The following is a 23,979-nucleotide window of genomic DNA, read 5'->3' on the forward strand; positions in this document are numbered from 1 at the left end:
AGGGGAGGGGAGGAGAGAGAGAGAGAGAGAGAGAGAGAGAGAGAAGAGGTAAGAGCGGAAGAGTAAGAGAGCGTGGTGGGGGCTGAGCACCCCTTTTTATGGTCTTCAGTGTTGCTAGGTAACTGGGGAGGAGTTTAGCCTGAAGGTCAGAAGCTTGGGCCATTTTGCTGCTGGAGTGGCATCTTTTAGAGAAGCCTGGAACTTTCTGGAAAATGTCATAGTTTGGTCTCAGTCTGACAGGATTCTCAACATATGCCCAGACTCCATTTATTCTGCACTAAGAAATGTCTCCGAGAGAGACAAGCCCAAACCTGTCCTCCAACCATAGCCCATGCCGAGTATCACAGAGAGCCAACTATGTAGATTTGAGGCCATCCCATGTCCGGCATGTGTGTGTGACCAGAAACTCCACTTGCCATGGGATTTCTCAGATCTGAGAACCCATGACAAGCATCTCAAGGACAGATCTGCAGCAGGACACTACCCTGGCTCATTTCCCATCAGCCCCTGCAGCACCTTGGTGAATGCTGTGTATCGGGTGTGGGAGAACAATGGAATGGAATGTTCTAGCACATTGTGGAGTATGCTGTTCATAGCCTGCTTTGTTTCCCAGAGATGGCACCTTGACCCCGAGGAGCTCTCTGCTATCTATAGCTGCTTCCTCGAGAGGGAGATCACCATGGACAGTCTTGGGCTGCTGAAACTGTCCCCAGAGGGCGAGGCTCCAGGAGGACTTGAATTTCAAGTGGCCATGGGGATTTTTGTTTTCTCTTGTATTGTTCCATTTGCTTATTTAGGGAAACATAGAGATGAACTTGTGGAGTTGTTTTGTTTGTTTTTCTTTTCTAACTACTTTTATACCCAAACCAACCTATGTAGTTAGTGTCACTTCTAAGACAAGGTTGGAGAGAAAGGGCCAGGCCTGATGGTTGTATGTAGAAATACATCATGTGGGCAGAAGGATAGCTACCAAATGCTGGGCTCTGTTTCCACTTGCCTGCCATGAGCTTCCCTGAAGAAATCAGGGTGTGCTTTGTGTATGGAATGCCCCCCTGGAGGAAGCCACCCCAGCCACCCTGCAGGATCAGCTAGTGTCTGGAAGAGCTTGGAAGCCTTGTGCTGAGAAAAACAGCAGACACTGCAGCAAGAAACAAAAATGCCTAAAAGATAAGGTTGGCCATCATGGCCCTGCCTCTTTGGCCCTTCCAGGACAGCCACACAGAAGCTGTCCCCAGGTTGGCCCCCATCTCCCAGAGCTATGGCATTCCAGGAGACCGTGGTGCTGGGTTGAGGGTATGAGCAAGAAGAGACCACGCATAAACAATTCAGATGTCCAGAGTGGAAAGTTTCTCCTTTGTGCCTTCTTCTCCTCTCAGATGACCTCATCTCCCTAGAGAAGCTATTGGCCAAGATCCTTCTGGTATGGCTACCAGGGCCTGGCTGTCTTAGAGCTGTCCTGCCTCTGGGCAAACTCTGGAGGGAATCACTGAGCACCCTGGAGAGGAGCCTGGCAGAGATGTGGTAGCTGGATCAGCCTCTGCTTCCCAAGAGCCTGCTGACCCATTTGTTTCCCTCAGCCAATACTAGGTCACCATCGTGGACCAATCAGAGGACTCTCTGCATAACTAACCATGTCTGTTACTATTCTCAACCTTTACCCTACGGCCCTGGGCATGGGGTGGCCACTGTGTCAGTTATAATACAGATCGGATCACTGCCTTGATCCATTTACCTGTGTATGGTTTAAGTGGCCTCATGACACAGCTGGCTCAGGGCGTGCGTTAGGAAACTTGCAAGGGAATTGTTCGTATGTTTTGTGTGAGATGAGAAACAGGGTGGTAGCTGTTGGGGGTCCAGCAAGGTACTTTGAGGTCATCACAGCGTGATGGTCAATGACACGTCGGTGCTGGTCACAGGCCTGATTATCCACCTACTCATGTGTCCATTAATCCATCCACTGACCAAATATTTATAGGACGTTTCTTCGTGCTAGATGTTAGGCTTAGCTTAGAAGGGAAGGGTGGTATGAGGTCTCACCAGCTGGAGGATTCTCGAAGACTCCAGCCCTTGGCTTGAACCCTCAATGCTGCTTCTTGCCTCTTGACAGTTCTTCCTGTCTCTCCAGACAGGGCCACTCACTTGGGGTGGCCTAGGACAGCTCAGCACTGTAGACATTTGTGTATGGACTGTCAGGGTTATACCCAGCAGAGCAGGACATCCCGCCAGGCTCAGCATGTGTTCTTGACAGCCATAAAGTTGGAAGGTTGTTTCCTAAGAGAGACTCTGTTGTTTTGTTTTGTTTTTGCTCACAGGTCAAAGAGATCCTGACAGCCCTGGGCTTGCTGCCCTGTGCCAACACACGCACGGGGAGCCTCTCAGGCGGCCAGCGGAAACGCCTGGCCATTGCCCTGGAGCTGGTCAACAACCCACCTGTCATGTTCTTTGATGAGCCCACCAGGTAAGCCTGTGTCTGGGGTCTGGACTGTTGACCAGGGGGAAGGGGGGAGTCACTTCTAGAGTCTGTTCTGAGGTTTTGGAGGTGGCCTTGCTGTCTTGGTATGGCCTTGGAAGGGCTACAAGAGACTGCCCCATCTGTGGTGTGACAGGACAAAGCCACTGACTCAGAGGCTTCTGTGTGTTTGCGACCTTGGGTACTGAGTGTGGAACTATGGTCGGAGTTTGGAAACATCCCTTCATAGTGTCCGACGCTCCCCTGTTCCCGAGTTTTCCGTGGTGTAGCTTCCTGAGGGCTAGTGTTGTGGGGTGCTCTGAGAAAAGGGCCTGCAGTCCCTCCCATTCCAAGTGGCTCACTGCCTTCGTGTGACCATGTGAATCCTGACTTCTGTCCCGGGCACACCTGCTTACCCTTGGGGAGATACACAGGTCACTAGTTAATCAGCCTGCCTTTCTGCCAAGCATGTTATATTCAGGCATTCCCAACAAAATAGGTTGGCTGCACGGGGCTGCTCCTGACTGACTTCTCGTAGACTTCTTCGTCTCCTTCCTACCGGGTGCTTGTCTCGTGGATGCCCACTGAACTTGAGAGCCATCCCTAGCATCCCAGGGAGGTTCACATCTATTTCAGCCCAGCCTAATGCCTAGCGCACAGTGGGCCCCCAAAACAACTTCAAGAAACCTTAAAATTGCCTGTCACAGCCTCACTGCCCTGGAAGAAAGCTGGTGCTCAGAGGTGCCCACTGTGGCTCCTCCCACTTGTTGGGAGCTTCCTAGTGGAAGCAAGAGGGGCTTGGGAATTCAAGCAGGAGAGGAGAGAACTCACCCAGGGGTGCCATGGCACGCCGCCCCCCCCCAGCCTCAGGACTCTGCCTCCCCACAAAAGCCATCAATATAATCAATAAACAGCAGGGGCACCCCTCCCCCTCCCCAACTGCCCAAGTAGGGGGAAGGGTGTGGCATTGTGACTACTGACTACCAGGCTTTGCTGTTTACTTTGGAGGCCAGCTATTTACCTAGCCGGTTCTGGTGTCTCTCCCCAAGGCAGGTGGGGATCCCCTCCGCCATTCCACAGCCGGGCCTTTGGGAATCTTCTGGGCTCTCTCCTGTATCCTTGTCAGAATACCATACAGCATATACAGCCCCTGTGGAAGTATCACCCTTGAACAATTACAGGGGCTGAGAAGAGCCCAGCCTTGGGGGGTGGGGTGGGGCGGGGTGGGGAGGTGTGTGCAGCTACAGGTCCTCCCTCTGTAGTGACTGCCCGGACCCCTAAGACTTGGGGCACTGAGTTTGTCCCTCACATTTTTAGCATCTCACGGTGTCTTTGACTTGCAGTGGCCTGGACAGCGCCTCCTGCTTCCAAGTGGTGTCTCTGATGAAAGGGCTGGCCCAGGGTGGCCGCTCCATCGTCTGTACCATCCACCAGCCCAGTGCCAAGCTCTTTGAGCTCTTTGACCAGGTGTGTGGCCCCCTCCCCTGTCTAGGTCCTTGACCTACCCCAGGATTCTTACCCCAGACTCCATCCTAAGATCCCTGACAGGGTAGAGATAGCCTGAAAAAAATGAGACCCTAGGTCTGTATTCTTTCCACTAGTTTTCAGGGTGATTGGCTGACTGGTTGGTTAACTAGCTGGTTGACTGACTGATTAATGACTGACTGGTTGAATAACTAATTGACTGGCTGACTGACAAGCTGGCTGACCGATGGGCAGGCTGGCTGGCTGGCTGACTGACTGTCTGACTGACTGACTGACTGACTGACTGACTGTCTGACTGACTGACTGGCTGGCTGGCTGGCTGGCTGAATGAATGAATGAATGAATGAATGAATGAGTCACTGGCCAAATGCGTGAAGGGCTGACTGAGTGAGAGCTGCCATTGCTCTGCAGAGGTGAAGGCTGCGGTTAATACCTTTCTCTCTTTGCTTCCTCTTAGCTTTATGTCCTAAGTCAAGGACAATGCGTATACCGGGGAAAGGTCTCCAATCTCGTGCCGTATCTGAGGGATCTGGGTCTGAACTGCCCTACCTACCACAACCCAGCAGACTTTGGTGAGTAGAGCCCGCCCAGCCGGAAGGAAAGGGGAGGCTCTCCCCCAGTCTTGTGTGTCCCACTTTGACGTGATGTGTGTGTGTCAGGAGTTGTTGGCATGTCTTAACCAATGGGGCAGGGCCATCCTATGAGAACTCCAGGCCATCTTCTCTTCCCGGAGGACTGATCTGATGGCCAGCATCTGCCCTGTCTTTGCATGACCTCACCCTTCTATGTGGACACCGGTCACTAAACTTAGGACCAACCCTTCATCCTGATTGCTTCCCTTGCTACTTAGAGCCACCCAGAGGTTCCAGTTGGACAGCCCTCGTTTATGGCTTTTCTCCCACAGCTGTGTTCCTCTCAGACATCTGGCCACACAGCTCTTGGGGTTCCATATGTCACTTTCCAAATTGTGTTCTGGGGATCTTGGCCCTTGTCAAACATTCCTTACCTACATGAAGCAGACTGCCGCAAAGTGGGGAGGGGAGGAGGCAGGTGGGGAAAGTGCCCCTTAAAGGGAAGAACTGGGTATATTTCAGTATTGCGGGAAGTATTCAAAAAGGAGCCTGCCCGCCAACTCTCTGAGGGGCCCTGCCATGCTCCTGTGTGCCCCCACTGCCAACTCTCTAGATAGCCCCCGCAGCATCTGGCTCGCTTGTCCTGGGAGCAGCTAGTACTTAGCCATAAACCCATGTAGTCAGTGATTCCACATCCCAGGAACTAAATGGAACTGCCAACCCCCCGGCTGCACATCACAATACCCAGGAACCCGGTAAAATCAAGACTCTTAAAGCTTAATTAATCAATCAGATTTATGTATCAATAATATCACAATTTACAAGATGCCAATTCAATAATTTTAGAGCCAATTGATAATAATAAAAGCTTTATCCCAATTGATCTAACCTTATGGTACCACAACTACTTGTGGCTGGCAAAAACACCACTCTGGTCTGCAGCCATCTTCCTTCACCTCCTACCCTGAGACACTTCCTCTCTGCAACTCTTAACTCCGCCTCCCCTTTCCCTGCCCAATCACAGACCTCCTCTGCACTATTGTAATTGGACTGGGAAAATCCTGCAACATTTCAAAGCCAAGGGAAAGGTCTTGTTTGCAATTGGCTTATTCCCTCACATAAGAGAGCAGAGCAACAGTGATGGGCACCACTGAGTGGGGGTTGGAGGGAGATGGAATCCTGGAGAGGAGGATAAGCAGGAGCGGGGAGAAATGTGGACCCATGGGAAGGTGGAGGTATCTGGTGAGGTGAGCATGCCCCTTCCCAGAGGTTGCTCTTCCCTGATGGTCCTCTGGCGGGACTGTGGCACTTTAGGAGTGAAGAGGCTAGGCAAGGAGTTTAGAGATGGATTGGGCATTGCTGAGGGCTTGCCCAGCGCTCTGCGTGATGCTGGTTCAGATATGTCCTGGCTTCCGCCTAATGTGCACATAGAAAAGCGGTCACGGGTTTGCTAAGGGGTACCAGGGAGGAGGAGTCTCTGGACATCAGTGACATGGTACTCAGATGAGGGCTGTGCTACTCAGGGAGGTGCTAAAGGAAGGAGCCGGATACAGAGGTGTCTAGACGGCAGCAAACTGTCCTCACCACGGAGCAAGTGGGAAGAGTCAGCCTAGTCACCCACAGAAGTCTAGGCTGAGGGAACTTGCACAGGGTCCAGGAAGGGCAGAGAAAGTGAGTGAGGAAAGCCAGGAGAGAGCTGCTTGCTGGGAGGTGAGGGGTGTGGGCCATGGTCCCCAGCCTCAGAGTAGTGAACTCCTGAGTGCTGGAAGCAGCCCTCTGCTGCGGACCATTTTATATACTCAGCACTTGAGCAAGGAGCCCTGCTTCCTCCGCTGCAGCCCATGCTGGTCCAGAGCAGGCATTTGGTGTATGCTGTACAGATAGGTGGTCATGGTGAAGAGGCATGCACATTTGTGGGTTTGCATTTCTGGCCTCCTGACTCCATGAATGGTTTACTGGTGGGAGGTTGTGAGCGGACATCAGTCGGCAACCAGCTGCCGGGGCTGTTGGCCAGCCCCAAGTGTAACTCATTTTAAAGCTTTCACATTGCCATTTGGGCTGTGCTATAACAGAGACCTTCAGTTCCCATCAGCACCGCAGTGATTCTTCCCAGAAGCCCCTGCCTCATGTCACCTTCTGTGTTTCCCACAGTCATGGAAGTGGCATCAGGGGAGTATGGGGATCAGAACAGTCGCCTGGTGAGAGCCGTGCGGGAGGGCATGTGTGACGCTGACTATAAGAGAGACCTGGGGGGCGACACTGATGTGAACCCGTTTCTTTGGCACCGGCCTGCTGAAGAGGTAAAGCAGGTGAAGGGATGGGAGAGGTCTGGAGACAGCGCCTGCGGGTAGCTCATGTGCTGCATGTACATGCTACGCTATGCTACATAAAGGCCCTTCCTGGCCAGGGAGGGTGTGGCGAACAAGCAGCTTACTCACCACCTTCCTTCGCTGTGCTTCCTCAGGACTCCGCCTCCATGGAAGGTTGCCATAGCTTCTCGGCCAGCTGCCTCACTCAGTTCTGCATCCTCTTCAAGAGGACCTTCCTCAGCATCATGCGGGACTCGGTAAGGGCATCTGCTTCCTCGCCCCCTCCTGCAAGCACACTTTCCAGTTGCTGTTTCTCAGTTTGCATCAGTCAGCTATCACTATTGTGCTGCAGTAACAAAAGGCCCCAAGGCATCTGTGTTCGTTGTGTGTCTTGCTGATGTCATACATGTACTGCGTGGGTCGAGGTGGGCTTGGCCCCATCTCTCTTCTCACTCCAAACCCCAAACTGGAGAGCTCCAGTATGGACCTGCGGGAAAGTGCCAGAGGGAGACCGAGGACTGGGTTCACGCAGAGAGGGAGGCAGGAGATGATGGAGGTTTGATAACACTGTGGTCCAGTGGCCACTAGGTAGCCTGCCAGGGAAGGCTGAAGTCTAGGTGTAGCCTCGGGGCCCTGAGCTAGAAGACCTGAGATTTACCATGTGGGCCCAGGCTCATAGCAACCCAATTCACAGCTAGTGAGGGTCTCCTGTAGAACCATCCCCAACATTGCTTTGTCTCCTCTGCCGGGAGGCAGGCCCAGTTTGCTAGATTTGAATAGAAGCAACAAACCATAGTTTTAGTAGTACATGAGCTCAGAGTGTGTATGTGCGTGCGTGTGTGCGTGCGTGTGTGCATGCGTGTGTGCATGCATGTGTGCGAGAACGTGTGTGTGCATGAATGAATGTACTTGATACAGACTCTGGTTATTTCCCTGGAGGAAAGGGCAGGGGTCTCGTATGATCTGCTGTCATGGGAGTCAGAATCCGATGCTTCTGGTGGCCTTGGCCCTGTCCCCTCTCTCCTGTGCCCCGGGTAAAAGCTGTGCCTGCCCCCTTAGGTCCTGACACACCTGCGAATCACCTCGCACATTGGGATCGGCCTGCTCATTGGCCTGCTGTACCTGGGGATTGGGAATGAAGCCAAGAAGGTCCTGAGCAACTCTGGCTTCCTGTTCTTCTCCATGCTGTTCCTCATGTTTGCTGCCCTCATGCCCACCGTTCTGACCTGTGAGTGTCCTGTTCCTTCTAGCTGGGACTCCTACCCAGGCTTGGGGACAGAGGCCTTGCCTGGACTGTGCTGGGCTTTTACAGGTCTTGATGCTTCAAATCCAACCTTTATATTGTTGATGAAACAAGTTGTGTTGTGTTTACTGTTGGATAAGAAACTATAGTATAGTAGGTTCGGGAGAAAGAACATACTGCCCTTTTTGAGGATCTGGATTTGGTTTCTAGCATCCATGTTGAATGGCTCACAGCCACATGTAACTTCAGCTCTAGGAGATCCAGTGCCTCTGGTCTTTGGGCATTTGCATATATGTCACACACACACACACACACACACACACACACACACACACACACACTGTGTTTAGTACAGATGATCAGATCTCAGTGAAAGGCAGCAGGGCATGATGGAAGGCAGTTCCCCAAAGTCTGCTATTTAAGAGACCCTCAGTTTGGCTGCACCTATCTGACCAGTAGAGTTCAGGTGTGCAGATAGCCTGGACGGCCAGCTATGGCCAATCTCTTTGGATTAGAGAGCCGGTGAGCCCATCAGAGATAATGCTGGCCAGAATGGTCCCATTAGCCACCATGAGGACACTTGGTTTTGTCAGGGACTTGGTCCACTCTGGGTCTTCATGGGACCACTTGGATTGATTTCTTTCTTTGCTGCTATAATAAAATCTCACAAACAACAGCAGCTTAGAGAAGAAAGTGTTTAGTGGGTGTACAGTCCCAGAGCCAGCCTCTGTCATGGTGGGGAAGGTGCAGCGCACCCGCAGGAGCAGGAAGTGGAGAGTGGAAACAGGAAATGGGTCAAGGCTGTCAATTCTTAAAGCCCCACCCCTCATGGGATGTACTTCCTCCCACAAGGCTCTACCTCCTAAAGGATCCATAACTTCCCCCAAACAGCACAGCCAACTGGGGACCAAGTGTTCACCTATAGGGGACATTCCTCATTCAAACCATCATGGAATGTACCTTTTCAGTTTTTCAAGACAGGGTTTCTCTGTATAGCCCTGGCTGTCCAGGAACTTGAGCTGTAGACCAGACTGGCCACAAACTCACAGAGATCTGCTCGCCTCTGCCTCCCAAGTACTAGGATTAAAGATGCAGCTCTTGCTATTAGAGAAACAGCTGGTGGTTTTTTTTTTTCTAGACCAGTGAATGTAGGTTTCATCTTTTGTTTAAAGTCTGAGGTCTGGCGTGTTGGGGGCCCACACTGTGACATAGGTCAGAAGCCCCAGGGCTCATCCATGTGTGTATCTGAATCCCTGGCTGTGCCTACCCAACCAGTCTCTTCTGCCTGCCTTCTTGTTGTAGTTCCCCTGGAGATGAGTGTCTTCCTCCGGGAGCACCTGAACTACTGGTACAGCCTGAAGGCCTACTACCTGGCAAAGACCATGGCCGATGTCCCCTTTCAGGTATGCGAGCCACCAGTGATTTGCCAGAGGGAACAGACATTGTCCACACCCCACAAGAGCTGGGTGGGACTGGTTTCCACCAGTGTTCTGCTGAGAAGAGTAAGGGCCCTGGGGGCGGGAGACAAGCAGAACCCTACGGGGACACAGGCCCTGTACTTGCAGATCATGTTCCCCGTGGCCTACTGCAGCATCGTGTACTGGATGACGTCCCAGCCGTCGGACGCTGTGCGTTTTGTGCTGTTCGCTGCTCTGGGTACCATGACGTCACTGGTGGCCCAGTCCTTAGGCCTACTGATTGGAGCTGCATCCACATCCCTGCAGGTACAGCCAAGGAAGTGCTGAGCAGCACTGGGCTTCTGTCTGTCTCCTCTGTCTAACTATGGGGCTCAGTGAACACTTCACTCTGTTGTTAACTTATAGGTGTCTAACTTCTAGGGTGTTCTCACAGGAACGAATTAGCATCTTCAACAATCAGAATGGCCTTCTTACAATAGGGACTTGCAGGGTGGCTGGGACTACATACTGCACACACCCAGACATGAGTTCTAAATGTCAGCTCATGTCATACCAAGCACACCCATTTTACAGGTAGGGAAGACTAAGGACCTTGACTTGTTGGCATCACACAGCTGGCACAGAGACCAAGCTCTCCACACCTCTAGCCTTGCCTCAGTAGGTTCGCTTAGCCACCCTTTGGCACACCAGTGGTGGATACCCACTTTTCATCTCACCCAGAGCCTCACATAGCTCTTCTCTGTGTCTTTGAGCCTGGCCTCATCTCCAGTCCCCAAATTGCCTCCCCTGCCTTTACAAACCATAGCCATTGGAGGCTCTTAAGGTCCCGTGCCATGTTCCAAGGGCTCCTGGGTACCACCTGCTTCCCAGTTCATCTCTGGTGTTCCCAACAGTGGCTTCCAGCTCTCCAGGGTCTAGGTTCCTCACTCAGAGGTGGAACCTGTATCTGTATGGTATCTGTCTCATAGCATTGCCATAAGGGCCAAAGACAACACCCCAGAGAAGAGGCTGGGACATCCCAATCCCAAATCAGGCCAGTGGAAGAGTATCTGTCACCCTATGTTGACCTTTCACCTCAATGTGGCCTGTGCACCCTTGCCAGTCCCATGTAGACATCAGAACCATGCTGCTTCCATAGATGGCTTTGTCCCCTAATGTTGACACCATCCCTCCATCTCACCTTCTCAGACCTTCCCCCTAGAGGACCCCAGAGGATGTATCTGACTAGATGCTGGATGCTCTTTAGCTCATTTATGAACAACACATACACACATAAAACACGCACAGCACAGCCACACCTTAGAGTCTTTCCTGCAGAGCCTGGCTGTTGGGAGCTGCCACTTGCAGCCTGCTGGGTGTTGTCCTTAGCTCTCAGGGGACAGCAGGACCCCAGAAGAGGGATCCACTAGATGGGCCCCCATGGGGTCCTCAAAACCCATCTCTGGCATTTGGTGTCACAGCAGGTTGATGACTCATCTTTGCCTCTAGGTGGGATCCCCCAGAGAGGTGGCCCTACCCAATTATCAGCTCCAGGTACAGCTATAAACTGCTCACTAAGACTCCTCAGAGACCACTCCCAGAAAATATTGGGCTCTGCCTTCAGGAAATGCCATTGATTTCGTTTAGCACCCTTCCTCAGCTGGGGTCTCAGGGCCTCTCTTCAGGAGATTAACTTTTGGCCCCACCAAGGAACATTCTTGGTCACCATCCTGGACATCTTGGCCAGCCCAGGAAGACTCTAGCCCTTTGACACACTTCCTTTCCAGCCACTGGGATATCCTCAGGGTCACCTGAGTGGGTGAGATAACCCTCCCCCCTTGCAGCGAATGCCTTTCATGTCCCGCTGCATCTCACTCCAGGTTGCGACATTTGTGGGTCCCGTGACAGCCATCCCCGTCCTGCTCTTCTCCGGATTCTTTGTCAGCTTTGACACCATCCCAGCCTACCTGCAGTGGATGTCCTACATCTCCTACGTCAGGTACCTGCAGGCGGTAGTGGCAGGGGTGTGGGGGCAGAAGGGGCGGGTCCAAGAACTGAGCATTAATGGAGCTAAATCAGCATCCAAGGATCTTCCTCTATGTCTCCCTTAGTTTTGTGCCTCTCCAGTGCACACAAGCACATATAGTCTCATACCCTGGAGATGCTATGACATGCCCTCCTATTCTGGGTGTTCCCAAGGGAGTGTCTGTATTTTATGGGAAAAGTGCCATAATGAGGTCATGGTTATAAAACCTGAACCAAGCACCTGGCGCACAGCATGCTCTCTCTCAAACACCCCAGTGCCTTCCAACAAGGATTTTCTGACCACCTAGGTCCAGGGTCTACCAGAGTCTCTGCCCCTCTGCTGAGTGACTCTGCACACTGGGCATTCCCTGGGCAGTCGATGTCTGCCCCTAGTACTTGGCCTGTGTCCTCACCCCCGACCCTCAGCTGCAGTCACAAAGGTCCACGCTGGGAACAAGAGTTTCCAAGAGTGTCAGCTTAGACCCCACTACATTGTTTAGGAGAACAAGACAGACACAAAGCCAGTTGTACAGAGTTTCAGCTGCCTGTCTGCTTGCCAATCCTGGGAAACCGGACACCAGCGCCTTTCATCTGAAGATCCCTCCTTTTGTTCTGCAAAACAAGGCTGGTCCAAAGAGGCTTTATTTAAATGCTCCAGTGTTCTTGCCAGGATATCCAAACCCATAACAGGTCCTAACCATGAAAAGGTGTGCAGGCTCAGAAGGAAGCCAAATATGTTATTTATTTATTTATTTATTTATTTATCGCCCCAGTGGCTTAAGCGGGGTTCATTTCAGTTTGCATTTTCTCTGGTGGCCTTGGAAGAAACAGGATTGTGAACAAAGGTAGGAGGCTGGTCCAGGGCCGACTCAGGACTAGCAGCCATAGTAAAGTCAGGAAGCGGTGCAGGGGAGGGGGCCGCTGATCATGGAGAGCCAGCCTAGTGACCTTCAGCCAGGCCTGCCCTTCACACCTGGCGCTCCTCCTCTCCCTAGATATGGCTTCGAAGGGGTCATCCTGTCCATCTACGGCTTGGACCGAGAAGACCTGCACTGTGACATCGCGGAGACGTGCCACTTCCAGAAGTCAGAGGCCATCCTGCGGGAGCTGGACGTGGAGAATGCGAAGCTGTACCTGGATTTCATCGTCCTGGGCATCTTCTTCATCTCCCTGCGGCTCATCGCCTATTTTGTCCTCAGATACAAAATCCGGGCTGAGAGGTAAAAACCGCCTCCAAGCCAGCGACGAGGCAAAGCAGACATTGTGACCAAGGGCACTGCTGGGAGGTAGCAGCGCACCTGCTCCTGGTGACACAGACTCTCCCAACCCAACCTGGAGGCCACGCAGGTCCGACGATGACCAGTGTTGAGCGCCTCTGCCCGCCGGGTTGAAACTGTTCGTTTCCTTTTCTAACTAGGAAGATGTAGGACGGTTGGTTTTTGTTTTTGTTTTTTTTTTCTTTTTTTTTTTTTTTTTAGATGTGGGATTCAAAATACAACTGGCATAGAATGTCATCCTGTGCTCCAGCTGGGGACAGTGGCTTCCTCCCGGAGTCCAGGACACACTGGCCCCAGATGAGGAGTGTTGGCCGAGTTGGTCCCCAGAGAAGTGGATATCTTGGGGGGAAAGGTCCACACCTAGCGGGCGCAGAGGCCACCTGAGGACCGTCTTCTCTTAAGGTCTCAGCCTTCTAAAGTTCCTCTCATTTCTGATGAAGTCACTTTCCGAGCCAAAGTCGATAAATTTCATTCGCTTCGAGAGATTGTATCTTTTTAGTACTTCTTGAGGGACTTATTCAGGGTAAAAGATGTGTTTTTGCTTGGAAACAGAAGAGTCCAACCAAGTCACCAAGGAGGCCTCACAAATAAAACCAGAGAAGGTCAAATGCAGGCTCCGGGTGAGGGCGACACCACACCAGCTGCGCTGGGGCAGCAGGGACTAACGCAACGCAACGCAACACAATGCAGACAGTGCTGGGGTACTTGGCAGGCTCCTCCCAGACTTCCTTTCTCATGTGCTTCTTAGCTTAAAACTCTTCCTAGTTTTCCAGCCACTTTCATTTTGCTCAAGAAATACTCGATCCACTCTGTGGATGTTTAAAGACCCATTTCCCCTTTCTTCATGAATCACATTAACTACCTCCACCGAGCCTGGGAAGCCGGCCTGGGGACATATTGGGTGTATCCCTCCAACTTGAGGGGAGCCGTGGGGTGTCAAGGATGGGCAGGCCGGCTGAGTGGAAGGGGAGGTGCCATGGATGTCCCCGTTAAGAAAATGCAGCTGCTCGCCTCTTCCAGAGCACTGCCATCTAAGGTCAGCCTCCTACAGAAGTCTCTATTTTTGAGGGTAGGTCAGTTTAACCCCTGTGAGCCTCAGTTTCCCCACCTGTAAGTAATTGCACTAGATCATGTCTTGACAGGTCCTGAGATTCCTCGGCTGTGGCCTTGATGCTTTCGTATCTTATCTGTAGAGAATGATAAGGGTCCGAATTTTACTTACCGCATGGATAATGTGCTTTGGAACTCTTTAGAGATTCTTTTTATTTTTTACACTCCTAGATCTTTTTTATAGAGAACACACAATTGAAATGCGTATTATGATGTAATTTTCGGTTTGCTTGTTCTATACAAACACGGCCTTGCCTTCTAGACTCAGCTTTTAACCAGGGACACGATTCGCCTTTATAAAAAAAAAAAAGTCTTCATTAAAAAAGAAAACACCAAAAAGGTCTTCATTTAATTTCAAGATAAATTAGGCATGGCGTCCAGAGAGGAACTGGCTGCTATTAGCTGTGAAGTCTGAAAGGAATGGGTGTTGGGTGGACAGACCTCAGTCTGGCACTTGGTGGGGTTGGTGCCAAAGGACCCATTCCATCTATGCCCGCACGCATGTCTTGGCATGGTGGGTCATGCCCGGCAGGCTCTGTCTCCTCGGAGAGCTCTGTGCTGTTAGTCACAGGCAGGGTGGCCCATGTTTCACTCTGGAAAGGTTCCTCGGCCTCTGGAGGGATTCTTTCCTGTCCAGGTTTCTCCTCCACCCTGAGACCTGCTTGTCACTCACCCTATGTAAGTGAGAGTGCCATGGGATCCTTCCACGGGGCAGAGTCTAAGCTCAGGATACAAGAGTTGGCAGGCTGTTGCAGGACAGGGTATCCTGGGAAGTTGATAAAGGATGTTGACCAGAACAGGCGAGGGGTCAGAAGTCACCCAGCATTGTTCAAGCTCTGCAGACTCGAGGAAGGCTGACAGCCATCCTAGGGCACTCTGCACCCTTGACCCTCATCCACTGTCCATAGGGGCCATGGTGTGTGGTTCTGCCTTTCCCCATACATAGCCTGAATCCCAGAGATGCTGTCTGGATTTCTAGACCATTCCCTTTTCTTCTTCTTCTTCCCATTGGTCTTAGTCATGGTAGGAGATACCTGGAAGTGTGCACCTACCTGCCACGGACATTAAAGTCAGACTTCCCTCACAGTTGGGTTCCCTGGAAGCCTTCCTTTCCTCTCTAGGTGAGTTCCTTCAGTTGAAAGGAAGGATTGCATTGGGTTTAAGGCTACACCACCTCCTGCTGTTGGCTGATCAAATAAAAGTCCTCATGTAAAAAACAACAGCCCAAGGACAGAATTTACAGGGCCTTGTCAGTGAGAGAGGCCTGTGGGGCTGTGTCAGATTGAGGCTCAGAAAAGGCCGGGCATAAGGGTGGGGCTGCTAGCCTCTGTCTACCCGTTTCTTTGTCCACCCCACCCCCCACAGCCTCTCCTGCCTCCTCTTCTGCCCTTTGTCCAGAGAGAGTTAAACTCTCTGGTTTTACTTCTGGGGGGGGGGGATGAGTCAGCGAACATTGCACACAGTAGGGGCAAGAATCTTTCTTCTTCACCTGGAGGTGGAGAGAGGCACCCATTAGGACCAGAAAATGGAACATGAAGCTTAGAATTTCTGAGAAACCCAAACCCAAGGCAGAGGGCAGACAATATCTGCAAAGCAGAAAACACCCAAGTGTGCCCCTGACAACAGAAAAACAGACTGAAGGCAAACACCTTCCCTTGGGAAGTGTCTGGGCACAGTGCAATCCCTTCTGGCTTCTCCATCTAGTAGTCACCCATCAAACCTTCATTGATCTGATTTCCCCCCTGTTCCAGGCCCTGAGGCCAGGGAAGACACCTTCCTTTGGAGCTTACTCCCATGGGCAGCTACTCTCTCTTTCTCTGGGTAGCATTGGGGCGGGGAGGGGCTGGCAAGGTACTGAGGGCCATCAGAGCCCCTGTCAGACGTCTGAGTCCCTGCTTTCTGGCTTTTCCAGCAGTCATTGTGCAAACACAAAATGCAACTCGGGTGCAGTGGCTACCTACTCGGTCAGTTGCTCTACCACTCAAGAGAAGGCAGAGGGGAGTGGCCAGTCTGCTCTCTGTCCCCTGAGGGATTTACATCCCAAGAGCCCATGATGAATGCCTTTAGCCCACCCAGAGGCCAGCCTTGCTTGCATCTCAGTGGGGGTGGCCCCGTTCTTTCCTAGACAGCACTAGTGGGCCACCACGGGTCAGACGCACTGGTGTCTGTGTACTTCGGGATTGAATGTTTATCTGTGATTTTGAACATGCACTTGCGTGCACGCTGTGCACATGGGCAGGCCCACTCTCGCGCATGTCCAATAGGGTTATTCTGTAGCTTGCCCTTCACATCAGTAGCCCAGTGGCCTCCAAGTCCTTCCCAGTCACCTTTACTCCAAGGAGGAAAGAGAAAATTCATCCACGCCTACAGCGCAGGAGATGAAAGTCTCTTATGGCTATTGTTGAATATGAACTAAAGGAGAATGAGAATGTGACAGACAGACAAACGGAACCCAGCAGGGGGGAGCTCAAGGAGCAGACTGTGTTAATATAAAAAGTTAGATACTTGGAAGACATAAAACTGCTAATAAAATATTTTATATAAAAATTTTTATGTGCATTTGGTGTCAAATGCTCCAAGTGATTTTGGCAGGTTTTTTTGCTGAGTCAAATCCACGTTTCCACCAGCTGAAGATGGGTGTGTCTGCCTGGTAAGGGGTTCTGATCGCTTGCGTGGTCCAACCCACTGTGGAGCCAGCCTGCTCTCTGAGCACTCTCTCTGCAACTGTCTCTGTGCTGTATTCCCTTAGATACCTAACCCACAGTCCTCTGCTGAGGGCATGTGACCCTGGTCTCCAACAGCACCAGGTGAGGCTCAAACCCCTGGAACATGAGAGCTCCAACTCCCACAGAGGCACAGCCAAGACAGCTCTGCGCATGTCTCCTCCCCGTGCCCTAGCAGCTGCATCAGGGGGTGCCCTGCTCAAGGCTCTGTAAGAGTCAGGTGTCAGGGAAGCACAGGTACACACTGGGGCTCTAAAACTCAAGAGTTGTGACTAATGCTGTCAGGACTCTCTCTCCACCTCTGCCTTTCAGGTCCCCAGGGATGGCTCAGGGGTAACATTTGGGCTTATTTGGGAATAGTCTTTCTAGCCTGAGATCTTGCAAAGAGCGTGAGTTCACTCCTGTCTTAGTTAGGGTTACCATCGTTGTGATGAAACACCGCGACCAAAGCAACCTGGGGAGAAAAGGCTTTACTTAGCTTACACTTCTGTATCACCGTTCATCACTGGAAGAAGTCAGGCAGGAACTCAGGACAGGAGGCTGGAGGCAGGAGGGTTCTGCTGCCTGGCTTGCTCTCCATGCCTTGCTCAGCCTGCTGCCTTATAGAACCCAGGGATGGAGCCACCACCATGAGCTGGGCCCTTCCCTGTCAATCACTCATTAAGAAAATACCTTCAGGGCTTCCCTGCAACCTGATATTACGGAGGTGTTCCCTTCCCTCAGATAATTTTAGCTTGTGTCAAGCTGACATAAAACTCTCCACTCTCTATCCACACCACTCCATAGACAGAACAGCAAACTTTGACGTGAAGCCATGGTTGCTTCAGTGCGGCCCCTCTCAATGCAACAGCGATGGTCTCTGCCTGTCAGCACTGGATGAACCAAACAGCACCATCAGTCACCCGGGATGTTGTTTGCCTGCGGCTCAGTGTGATGCGAACTTTATCCAGTTAGGGGTCATGTCTAAACGTTCCCTGAGTCATGAGGTCTGGGCTCCAGAAACCTGTACATCTATGAGGTTCCTCTCCACAGTGAGCGGCAGAGATGCTGAGACTAGTCAGGGGGCCTCTAGCTATGTGGTGGCCCTTGCTGGTAACCTGCTGCGGCCCGCACTTGGTTCTTCATGAATAATCCTTGCTTTGAGCAGCCAGCATGGTGCTCCTGTTGATGCCCACCTCTCCGTGGATAAAAACCTTCCTTACCCCCCCCCCACACACACACACAGCAGCACTGAAAGCTCCCACCAAACCTTTCTGAATGGAAATGGGGCGGGGGCGGGGGGAGCAAGGAATCACACAGGCTCACCTGTCTCTGGGGTGTCACCTAGGAGACCAGACTACCACCTCCTTTGATGTATCCAAGAAGACAGTGACAAATGCCTGTGGGTGCTTAAGGGTGCCCTCTAGTGGCCACTGGAGCTGCATGCTCACAGTATGTGGAGCAGATCCATCCTCTGGAAGAGAACATGAGAGGCAGATTAAGGTTAGGGGTAGGGTCACAGATTAGAAAGACTGCAGCAGCCAGACCAGGGGGGCACAAGGACAGCTGCACGGAAAGGCACCTAGTAATCTCTGTGCCAGGAAGAAGGTTAGATGTACAAGAGGGTCATCCTGGGGAAGGGGACATGCCATCTCAGAAGCAATGGGCAGGACCAAGAGCGTATGTCCCTGGCAACACACCTCAAATATCAAACTCTGCCTGAGTGGGGAATTGACAGAGAGGTGGTGGTGGTGGTGGTGGTGGTGGTGGTGGTGGTGGTGTGTGTGTGTGTGTGTGAGAGAGAGAGAGAGAGAGAGAGAGAGAGAGAGAGATGAGTTTTCATTTGTTTACTTGCTTGAGGCAGGGTCTCACTAGGTAGTCCTAGTCCTGCCCAGCCTATAACTCACTGTCTAGACCTAGCTGGCTTTGAATTTGCAGTGATCTTTATTCCTCTGCTTCCCAAGTGCCCTGTGGTATAAGACAATTTATTGAATCCCCCTATTATAATATACATGCATTCTGTTCCTCTATTGAATTTCATCAATTCCATGAATTCCTGACTAACACACACAAACACCATGAACCCCAGCTAACACAGGGGGGGGGGGGCTCCTTGTTACATCACACTCTATAGTCAAGTCTGCACACAAACTTTTGAAAAATATATACATTCCTATTAGGTATGATGGGATAAACTAATGCAATATGTGTTGGCATGTCCACACCCCAAAGGAGGTAATGAGGGACTAGGGTGTTGGGAGCTATTAAGACAACACAATTGTCCTGATCTCTGAATTGGGCCTCCCCCCCCCCAGAAGAAAAGGGGGTCAAAAGCGGGCCACGACACACCTTTCCGAGAACAACCACAGGATGTCCCAGCCCTAAGTCAGCGCCAGATGTCCTGACCACACCCTGATACCACCAAGTTCCTGCTTCCCCGAGTAACTGCCTAAAGAATGTGCAATTCTATTGCTCCACCCGTCCCACTGATAAGTAACTGTACTTCCCCTTTTGCTTGTGCAATTCTACTGCCCCATCCCTCCTGCTGAAAGGCACTTCCCCTTTTGCTTGTGCATTTAAACCTTGGGCCTGGCTAATACATTGGAACCTTGATGCCACTCAGAATGTTTCCGTGTTGTTCTTGCACAAGGTTCTCGTCTCTCTCTACCCCCCCCCCCCAATTTGGTTCTTAGGAGAAGGTCCCCTCAAGACCCTCAAATAACTGGACCTGCTGGACGGGTCACTAGCGTTCATTGCAATTACCAAAAACAGGCCACCTGTAAGGACAGGAGTTCTGCCCAGCAGGCTGAGTGGGCATCCATGTAGTGCGGGCATCGCTACACTGGAGTGGATACCGTTCCATAAAGCTCCATGCTAGGGAAATTCAGGGCAGTGTAAGCCAGAAAACAAAAGCAACATGCCCGGACTTTGGGGTTTTTTGTTTTGTTTTGTTTTTGTTTTTTTGAGGGGGAGTCAGGTTAACATAAGGTTGAATCGTTTGGGAAGAGGGGACATTGACTGGAAAAGTGCCTCCCTCTGGGCTGGAGAGATGGTTCAGCAGTTAAAAGCACTAGCTGCTCTTCCAGAGGTCCTGGATTCAATTCCCAGCAACCACATGGTAGCTCACAACCATCTGTAATGAGATCGGATGCCCTTTTCTGGTGTGTCTGAAGACAGCGACAGTGAACTCATAAAATAAATAAATAAATAAATTTTCACAAAGTGCCTGTGGGCAAATCAGAAAGGTGCTTTATTGATTATTGATTGATGGGGGGTGGGGGCAGCCCACTGTGATTGTGCCATCCCTAGATAAGTAGTGGTCCTGGGTTGTATAAGAAAGCAAGCTAAGCAAGCCACGGGGGACAAGCCAGTAAGCAGCGTTTCTCTGTGGCCTCTTTTCCCATGTCTAGGTTTCTGCCTTGATTTCCCTTAGTGATAGACTATAATGTTAAAACCACATCAACCTCCCTTAAGCCCTAAGTTGTTTTGGTTTTGGTCACAATGTTTATCGGAGCCACGGAGAGGCAAACCAGGACATAACCTAGGTCAGGATACAACACAGGACAGGGTCTGGGTTCAAATCATGACAACAGATTTGAACCCCCCCTGAGCAGAAAGGACCCTGGACTGTCCCAGGCAGAGACAGGAGTCTATGGGTGACACCTGACACATCACAAACTCCCTCCACCTCTGACCTTGTATCTACTCAAAGCCAGCCTTATCCCCACATTCATATGGTACTGAGAGATGTACCCCAAGTTTCTGAACACCCACAGAGCAATGCATTTAGACTATGTCCACCCCAAGCCTTAGACAGGGAACAGCACAAAAATGGACTTGGATGGGTGTGATGATTTGTGTATGCTTGGCCCAAGGGAGTGGCACTATTGGAAGGTGTGGCCTTGTTGGAGTGGGTGTGTCACTGTGGGTGTGGGCTTTAGGACCTGCATCCTAGCTGCCTGGAAGCCAGTCTTCCACTAGCAGCCTTCAGATGAAGATGCAGAACTCTCAGCTCCTCCTGCACCATGCCTGCCTAGATGCTGCCATGCTCCTGCCTTGGGACAATGGACTGAACCTCTGAACCTGTAAGCCAGCCCCGACTACATGTTGTTTTTATGAGAGTTGCCTTGGTCATGGTGTATGTTCACAGCAGTAAAACCCTAACTAAGACAATGGGAGGTACTTTTCTTTGGCCCACGTGAGTCCCACGTCTCCCACTGGAGATGACAGGATGCTGCAGGTGACTCTGGGCTTGCCAGTCACAGCTGAGAAGGTCTCAGCACTCAGCACTGGCTCCATTAACAGTGTCAGAAAAGTTAACAACTGTAGGGCACCATACAGGCTAGGGCTGCTCAAGGGAATGGCTGGTTTGTAATTAGATGCTGTTGGAAGAGAGTAGACAAGGATGAGAGGTAAGGAGCAGCTGCTACTCCAGGCTGCCAGCAGAGGGCGGTGCGGGGCCGTGTGAGTTTTATTTGAGGTTCTGATTTGGTCCTGGTGGGCTCACAGCTGGCTTCACTTAGGCCTGGAAGATGTTAACCATGAACACTGCAGCTCCTGGAATGTTGCCAGATTGCTTTCAGCTAAGTCTACACCGTCCTACCCAGGTCTCTGAGGAAGAAGTGTAGCATCCTTTTAGCTCCCATGGTGAAGGAAGGCCAGGCAGAGATAGGTGGATGAGTGCTGTAAGCAAAAAGAGATGAAGACCAGGCCTGCTGCATCCCCAGGAGCAAAGGATGCCTTGCCTCACAGAGAAGGGGTTGCCCAGCCTCAGAAAGACACTGACCCCATGGCTTGACTAGGGATCAGAAAGTGGAAAGATCCAGTTTTCTTCTATAAGCTTCAGACTGGGAGGTGGCCAGTGCTGATGACCACTGTGAGATTAACACAGCCAAGGTTAGCATAGCTGAGCTCTGACCGAGAAATTCGGATCCTACAGAACGGTACAAAGAGCCCCTCTGGAATTGGGTTTGCATTTTATTTGTAATAATATTAACATGGACTTTATGTGCCAGAGAGAGCCAGGGGAGGGGGTACTTCACCTCCAACATCAACCAAACCTGACCTCCCATTTGTGGGTGAGGAGACAGAACCTGACCCATCCTGCCAGCCCGGAGGGCTCAGTGATGTTGGCCCTGGCCCGGGACTTCTCCATCAGTCTCTATCCATTCTCCACAGCAGGCCAGGGGGAGGACTGGCTCCAGCCTTGTGATTTATTTATTTTGGCTTTTCGAGATAGGGTTTCTCTGTGTAGCCCTGGCTGTCCTGGAACTCACTCTGTAGACCAGGCTGGCCTTGAACTCAGAAATTCGCCTGCCTCTGCCTCCCAAGTGCTGGGATTAAAGGCGTGTACCACCATGACCGGCTTGCAATGGGATTCTTACAACCTTCCCACCATGCTCGGGTTTACTGACTCTTTCCCCCATTCAGAGGCTCACTGAGGGTCCCTCCTCACTGAGCAGAACAGGGACTAGGACAAAGGGAGCCAGGCACTTACCCTACAAAACAGTGTGGAGTGGGCACCAGAGAGCTCAGTAATCATGCAAAGTCCTTCAGATCCCACTTGCAATGGAAGGGGGGTCTGGGGTCAGGGGTTTGTAGTTAAGAGGGAGGTAAACACAAGTGTCCCTCCTGCCGTTAGCAGGCAGACAGGATGAAGGACCCCTTTGGATTCTAAACAAGGGCATCATGACAGCTTCCCTCTAAGTCAGGGCTTTGGGAATACAGTGCCTATAGAAAGAGTTCCTGTTGTATCTTGTCGAATGTATCTTATTTCTGATGTGCTGAGAGCTTTAAAGGTTGTAGCCAGTCTTTGCTACTTTGTGTGTTCTTTTTCCTTTATGCCTTTATCACCCTGCCTGGTTTCATGCCCCCTAACACTAGATAGGAGAACAGCAAGGATTAGGGGGAAAGAGAAAGAGAGAGAAAGGGAAAGGGGAAAGAGATCCCTCAATCTAATTCTTTCCTTTTGTTTCTTCTTTGACCATGGCTACTAACAAACCATAACCAAGCCCCCTAACTGGCCAACCACCACCCACTCTCTCCCCCTCTCTCAAAGCCCTTGAATTTCTATACCCTCTGAAAAGTTCCCAAAATTTCAAACATCACACAATCACAGGAATTATCTGCAGCTGGCAAAACTGTGCCTCTGCTAGAGCATGAGGCAAATCATAGTCACCTGCTGTGGACAGTCCGAAGCAGCCCCACAACCCCACACCTGGGATTAAAATAAAAGCACATTCTTACAATGTTCCTGTGTTGTTGTTTTTTTAAAGAAACCAAAATTCCAGAATCCTCAAAAATGTCACTACAAAGGTGAGTGCCCCAAGTCTAATGTCATTAGCGTGGGGACCAGGGCACATTGCTGGGTAAAGTGTTCACCTCACATGAAAATGTACAGAAAACTCAGCTGTCAAGACAAAATGGCATTTAAAAATCAAAGGTAATACATAGATATGTAGTGAATAAAATGTCAAAAATCTGCGCTTGGATAAGAGTACCCCACTTCTACATTGTAATCTTGGCCCTGCTTCCAATAAACCTTTATTTATTAAAGCAAGTAGGAGCCAAGGAGGCAGGGGCTTTGCCTACCATACAGGCTCAAATGTCTGTCTCTGGAGTTTACTCTGATGGTCCTTTAAGACGTGGGTTCTAACGGTTTTCCCCCGTGCACCCTGGGTGTCAATGGTCAATGTGACAATCAGTTAGTGTGATATGTTTTAAATGTGACTTGCCAAAAAAATCACACTGAACCATCATTTCTAGTGCAGTGGTTAAGGGACCAAGGTCTCTCCCAGGGGGAAGAAACCAGGAAACCCCAGCACAATGAGAAGCAATGTTTCCTGGCCCCTGTGTTGTGTAAATGAGCCATAGAGTAGCCTGGATGATGTGGCCCTGAGATGGTCCCCTGTGGGAGTAGACCTAGGGATCAGCCATGCAGCACAGGAAGGTGCCTCCACCCCCAAACCTTCCCATGGTGAGTGCAGAGAAAAGCCACACTGGAAATGAGGAGAGGGGACCAATCAGCCTAGAGAATGTGGACATGGGTAAGGATGTGATATATAGACTACTGTTCTGTATCCATAAAAAAAAAGCCTTGTACAGTATGGCAGATATTAAATATGACAATACAAGTGAGCTGTGAACAGTTCTACCTGCTGCTAGCTCAATTTGACATATCCAAGAGTCACCTGAGAAACCATCCTCAATTGAGGACCTGCCCAAATCAGATTGGCCTGTTGGAATGGCTGAGAGTGAGGGTGGTGGTGGTGGGTTATCTTGATTGTTAATTGATATGGAAGGGCCCAGCCCATGATGGGCGGCACCATCCCTTGGCAGGTGGACCTGGGCTTTATTAGCGAGTCAACTGAGCATGAACCCTAAACTATGCCATCGAGGGTCACTCTCCAC

The 23,979-nt window shown here is 51.0% G+C and overlaps 1 protein-coding gene across 1 annotated transcript in view; it reads left to right on the forward strand.

Annotated features, from left to right (window-relative positions):
* Window positions 1–14,206, forward strand: part of Abcg1 (ATP binding cassette subfamily G member 1) — a 58,001-nt gene extending 43,795 nt beyond the window's left edge. The window contains exons 6-15 of the mRNA XM_021185953.1: window positions 2,313–2,458; window positions 3,793–3,916; window positions 4,392–4,506; window positions 6,658–6,806; window positions 6,971–7,072; window positions 7,875–8,043; window positions 9,361–9,461; window positions 9,624–9,782; window positions 11,336–11,454; window positions 12,476–14,206. Coding sequence (XP_021041612.1) covers window positions 2,313–2,458; window positions 3,793–3,916; window positions 4,392–4,506; window positions 6,658–6,806; window positions 6,971–7,072; window positions 7,875–8,043; window positions 9,361–9,461; window positions 9,624–9,782; window positions 11,336–11,454; window positions 12,476–12,704 — 1,413 coding nt within the window. The 3' untranslated portion in view covers window positions 12,705–14,206. The remainder of the gene's footprint in view (window positions 1–2,312; window positions 2,459–3,792; window positions 3,917–4,391; window positions 4,507–6,657; window positions 6,807–6,970; window positions 7,073–7,874; window positions 8,044–9,360; window positions 9,462–9,623; window positions 9,783–11,335; window positions 11,455–12,475) is intronic.
* The last annotated feature ends 9,773 nt before the right edge of the window (window positions 14,207–23,979 follow it).

Source organism: Mus caroli, chromosome 17 (assembly GCF_900094665.2).
Source record: "Mus caroli chromosome 17, CAROLI_EIJ_v1.1, whole genome shotgun sequence".
In the NCBI taxonomy this organism is placed as follows: Eukaryota; Metazoa; Chordata; class Mammalia; order Rodentia; family Muridae; genus Mus; species Mus caroli.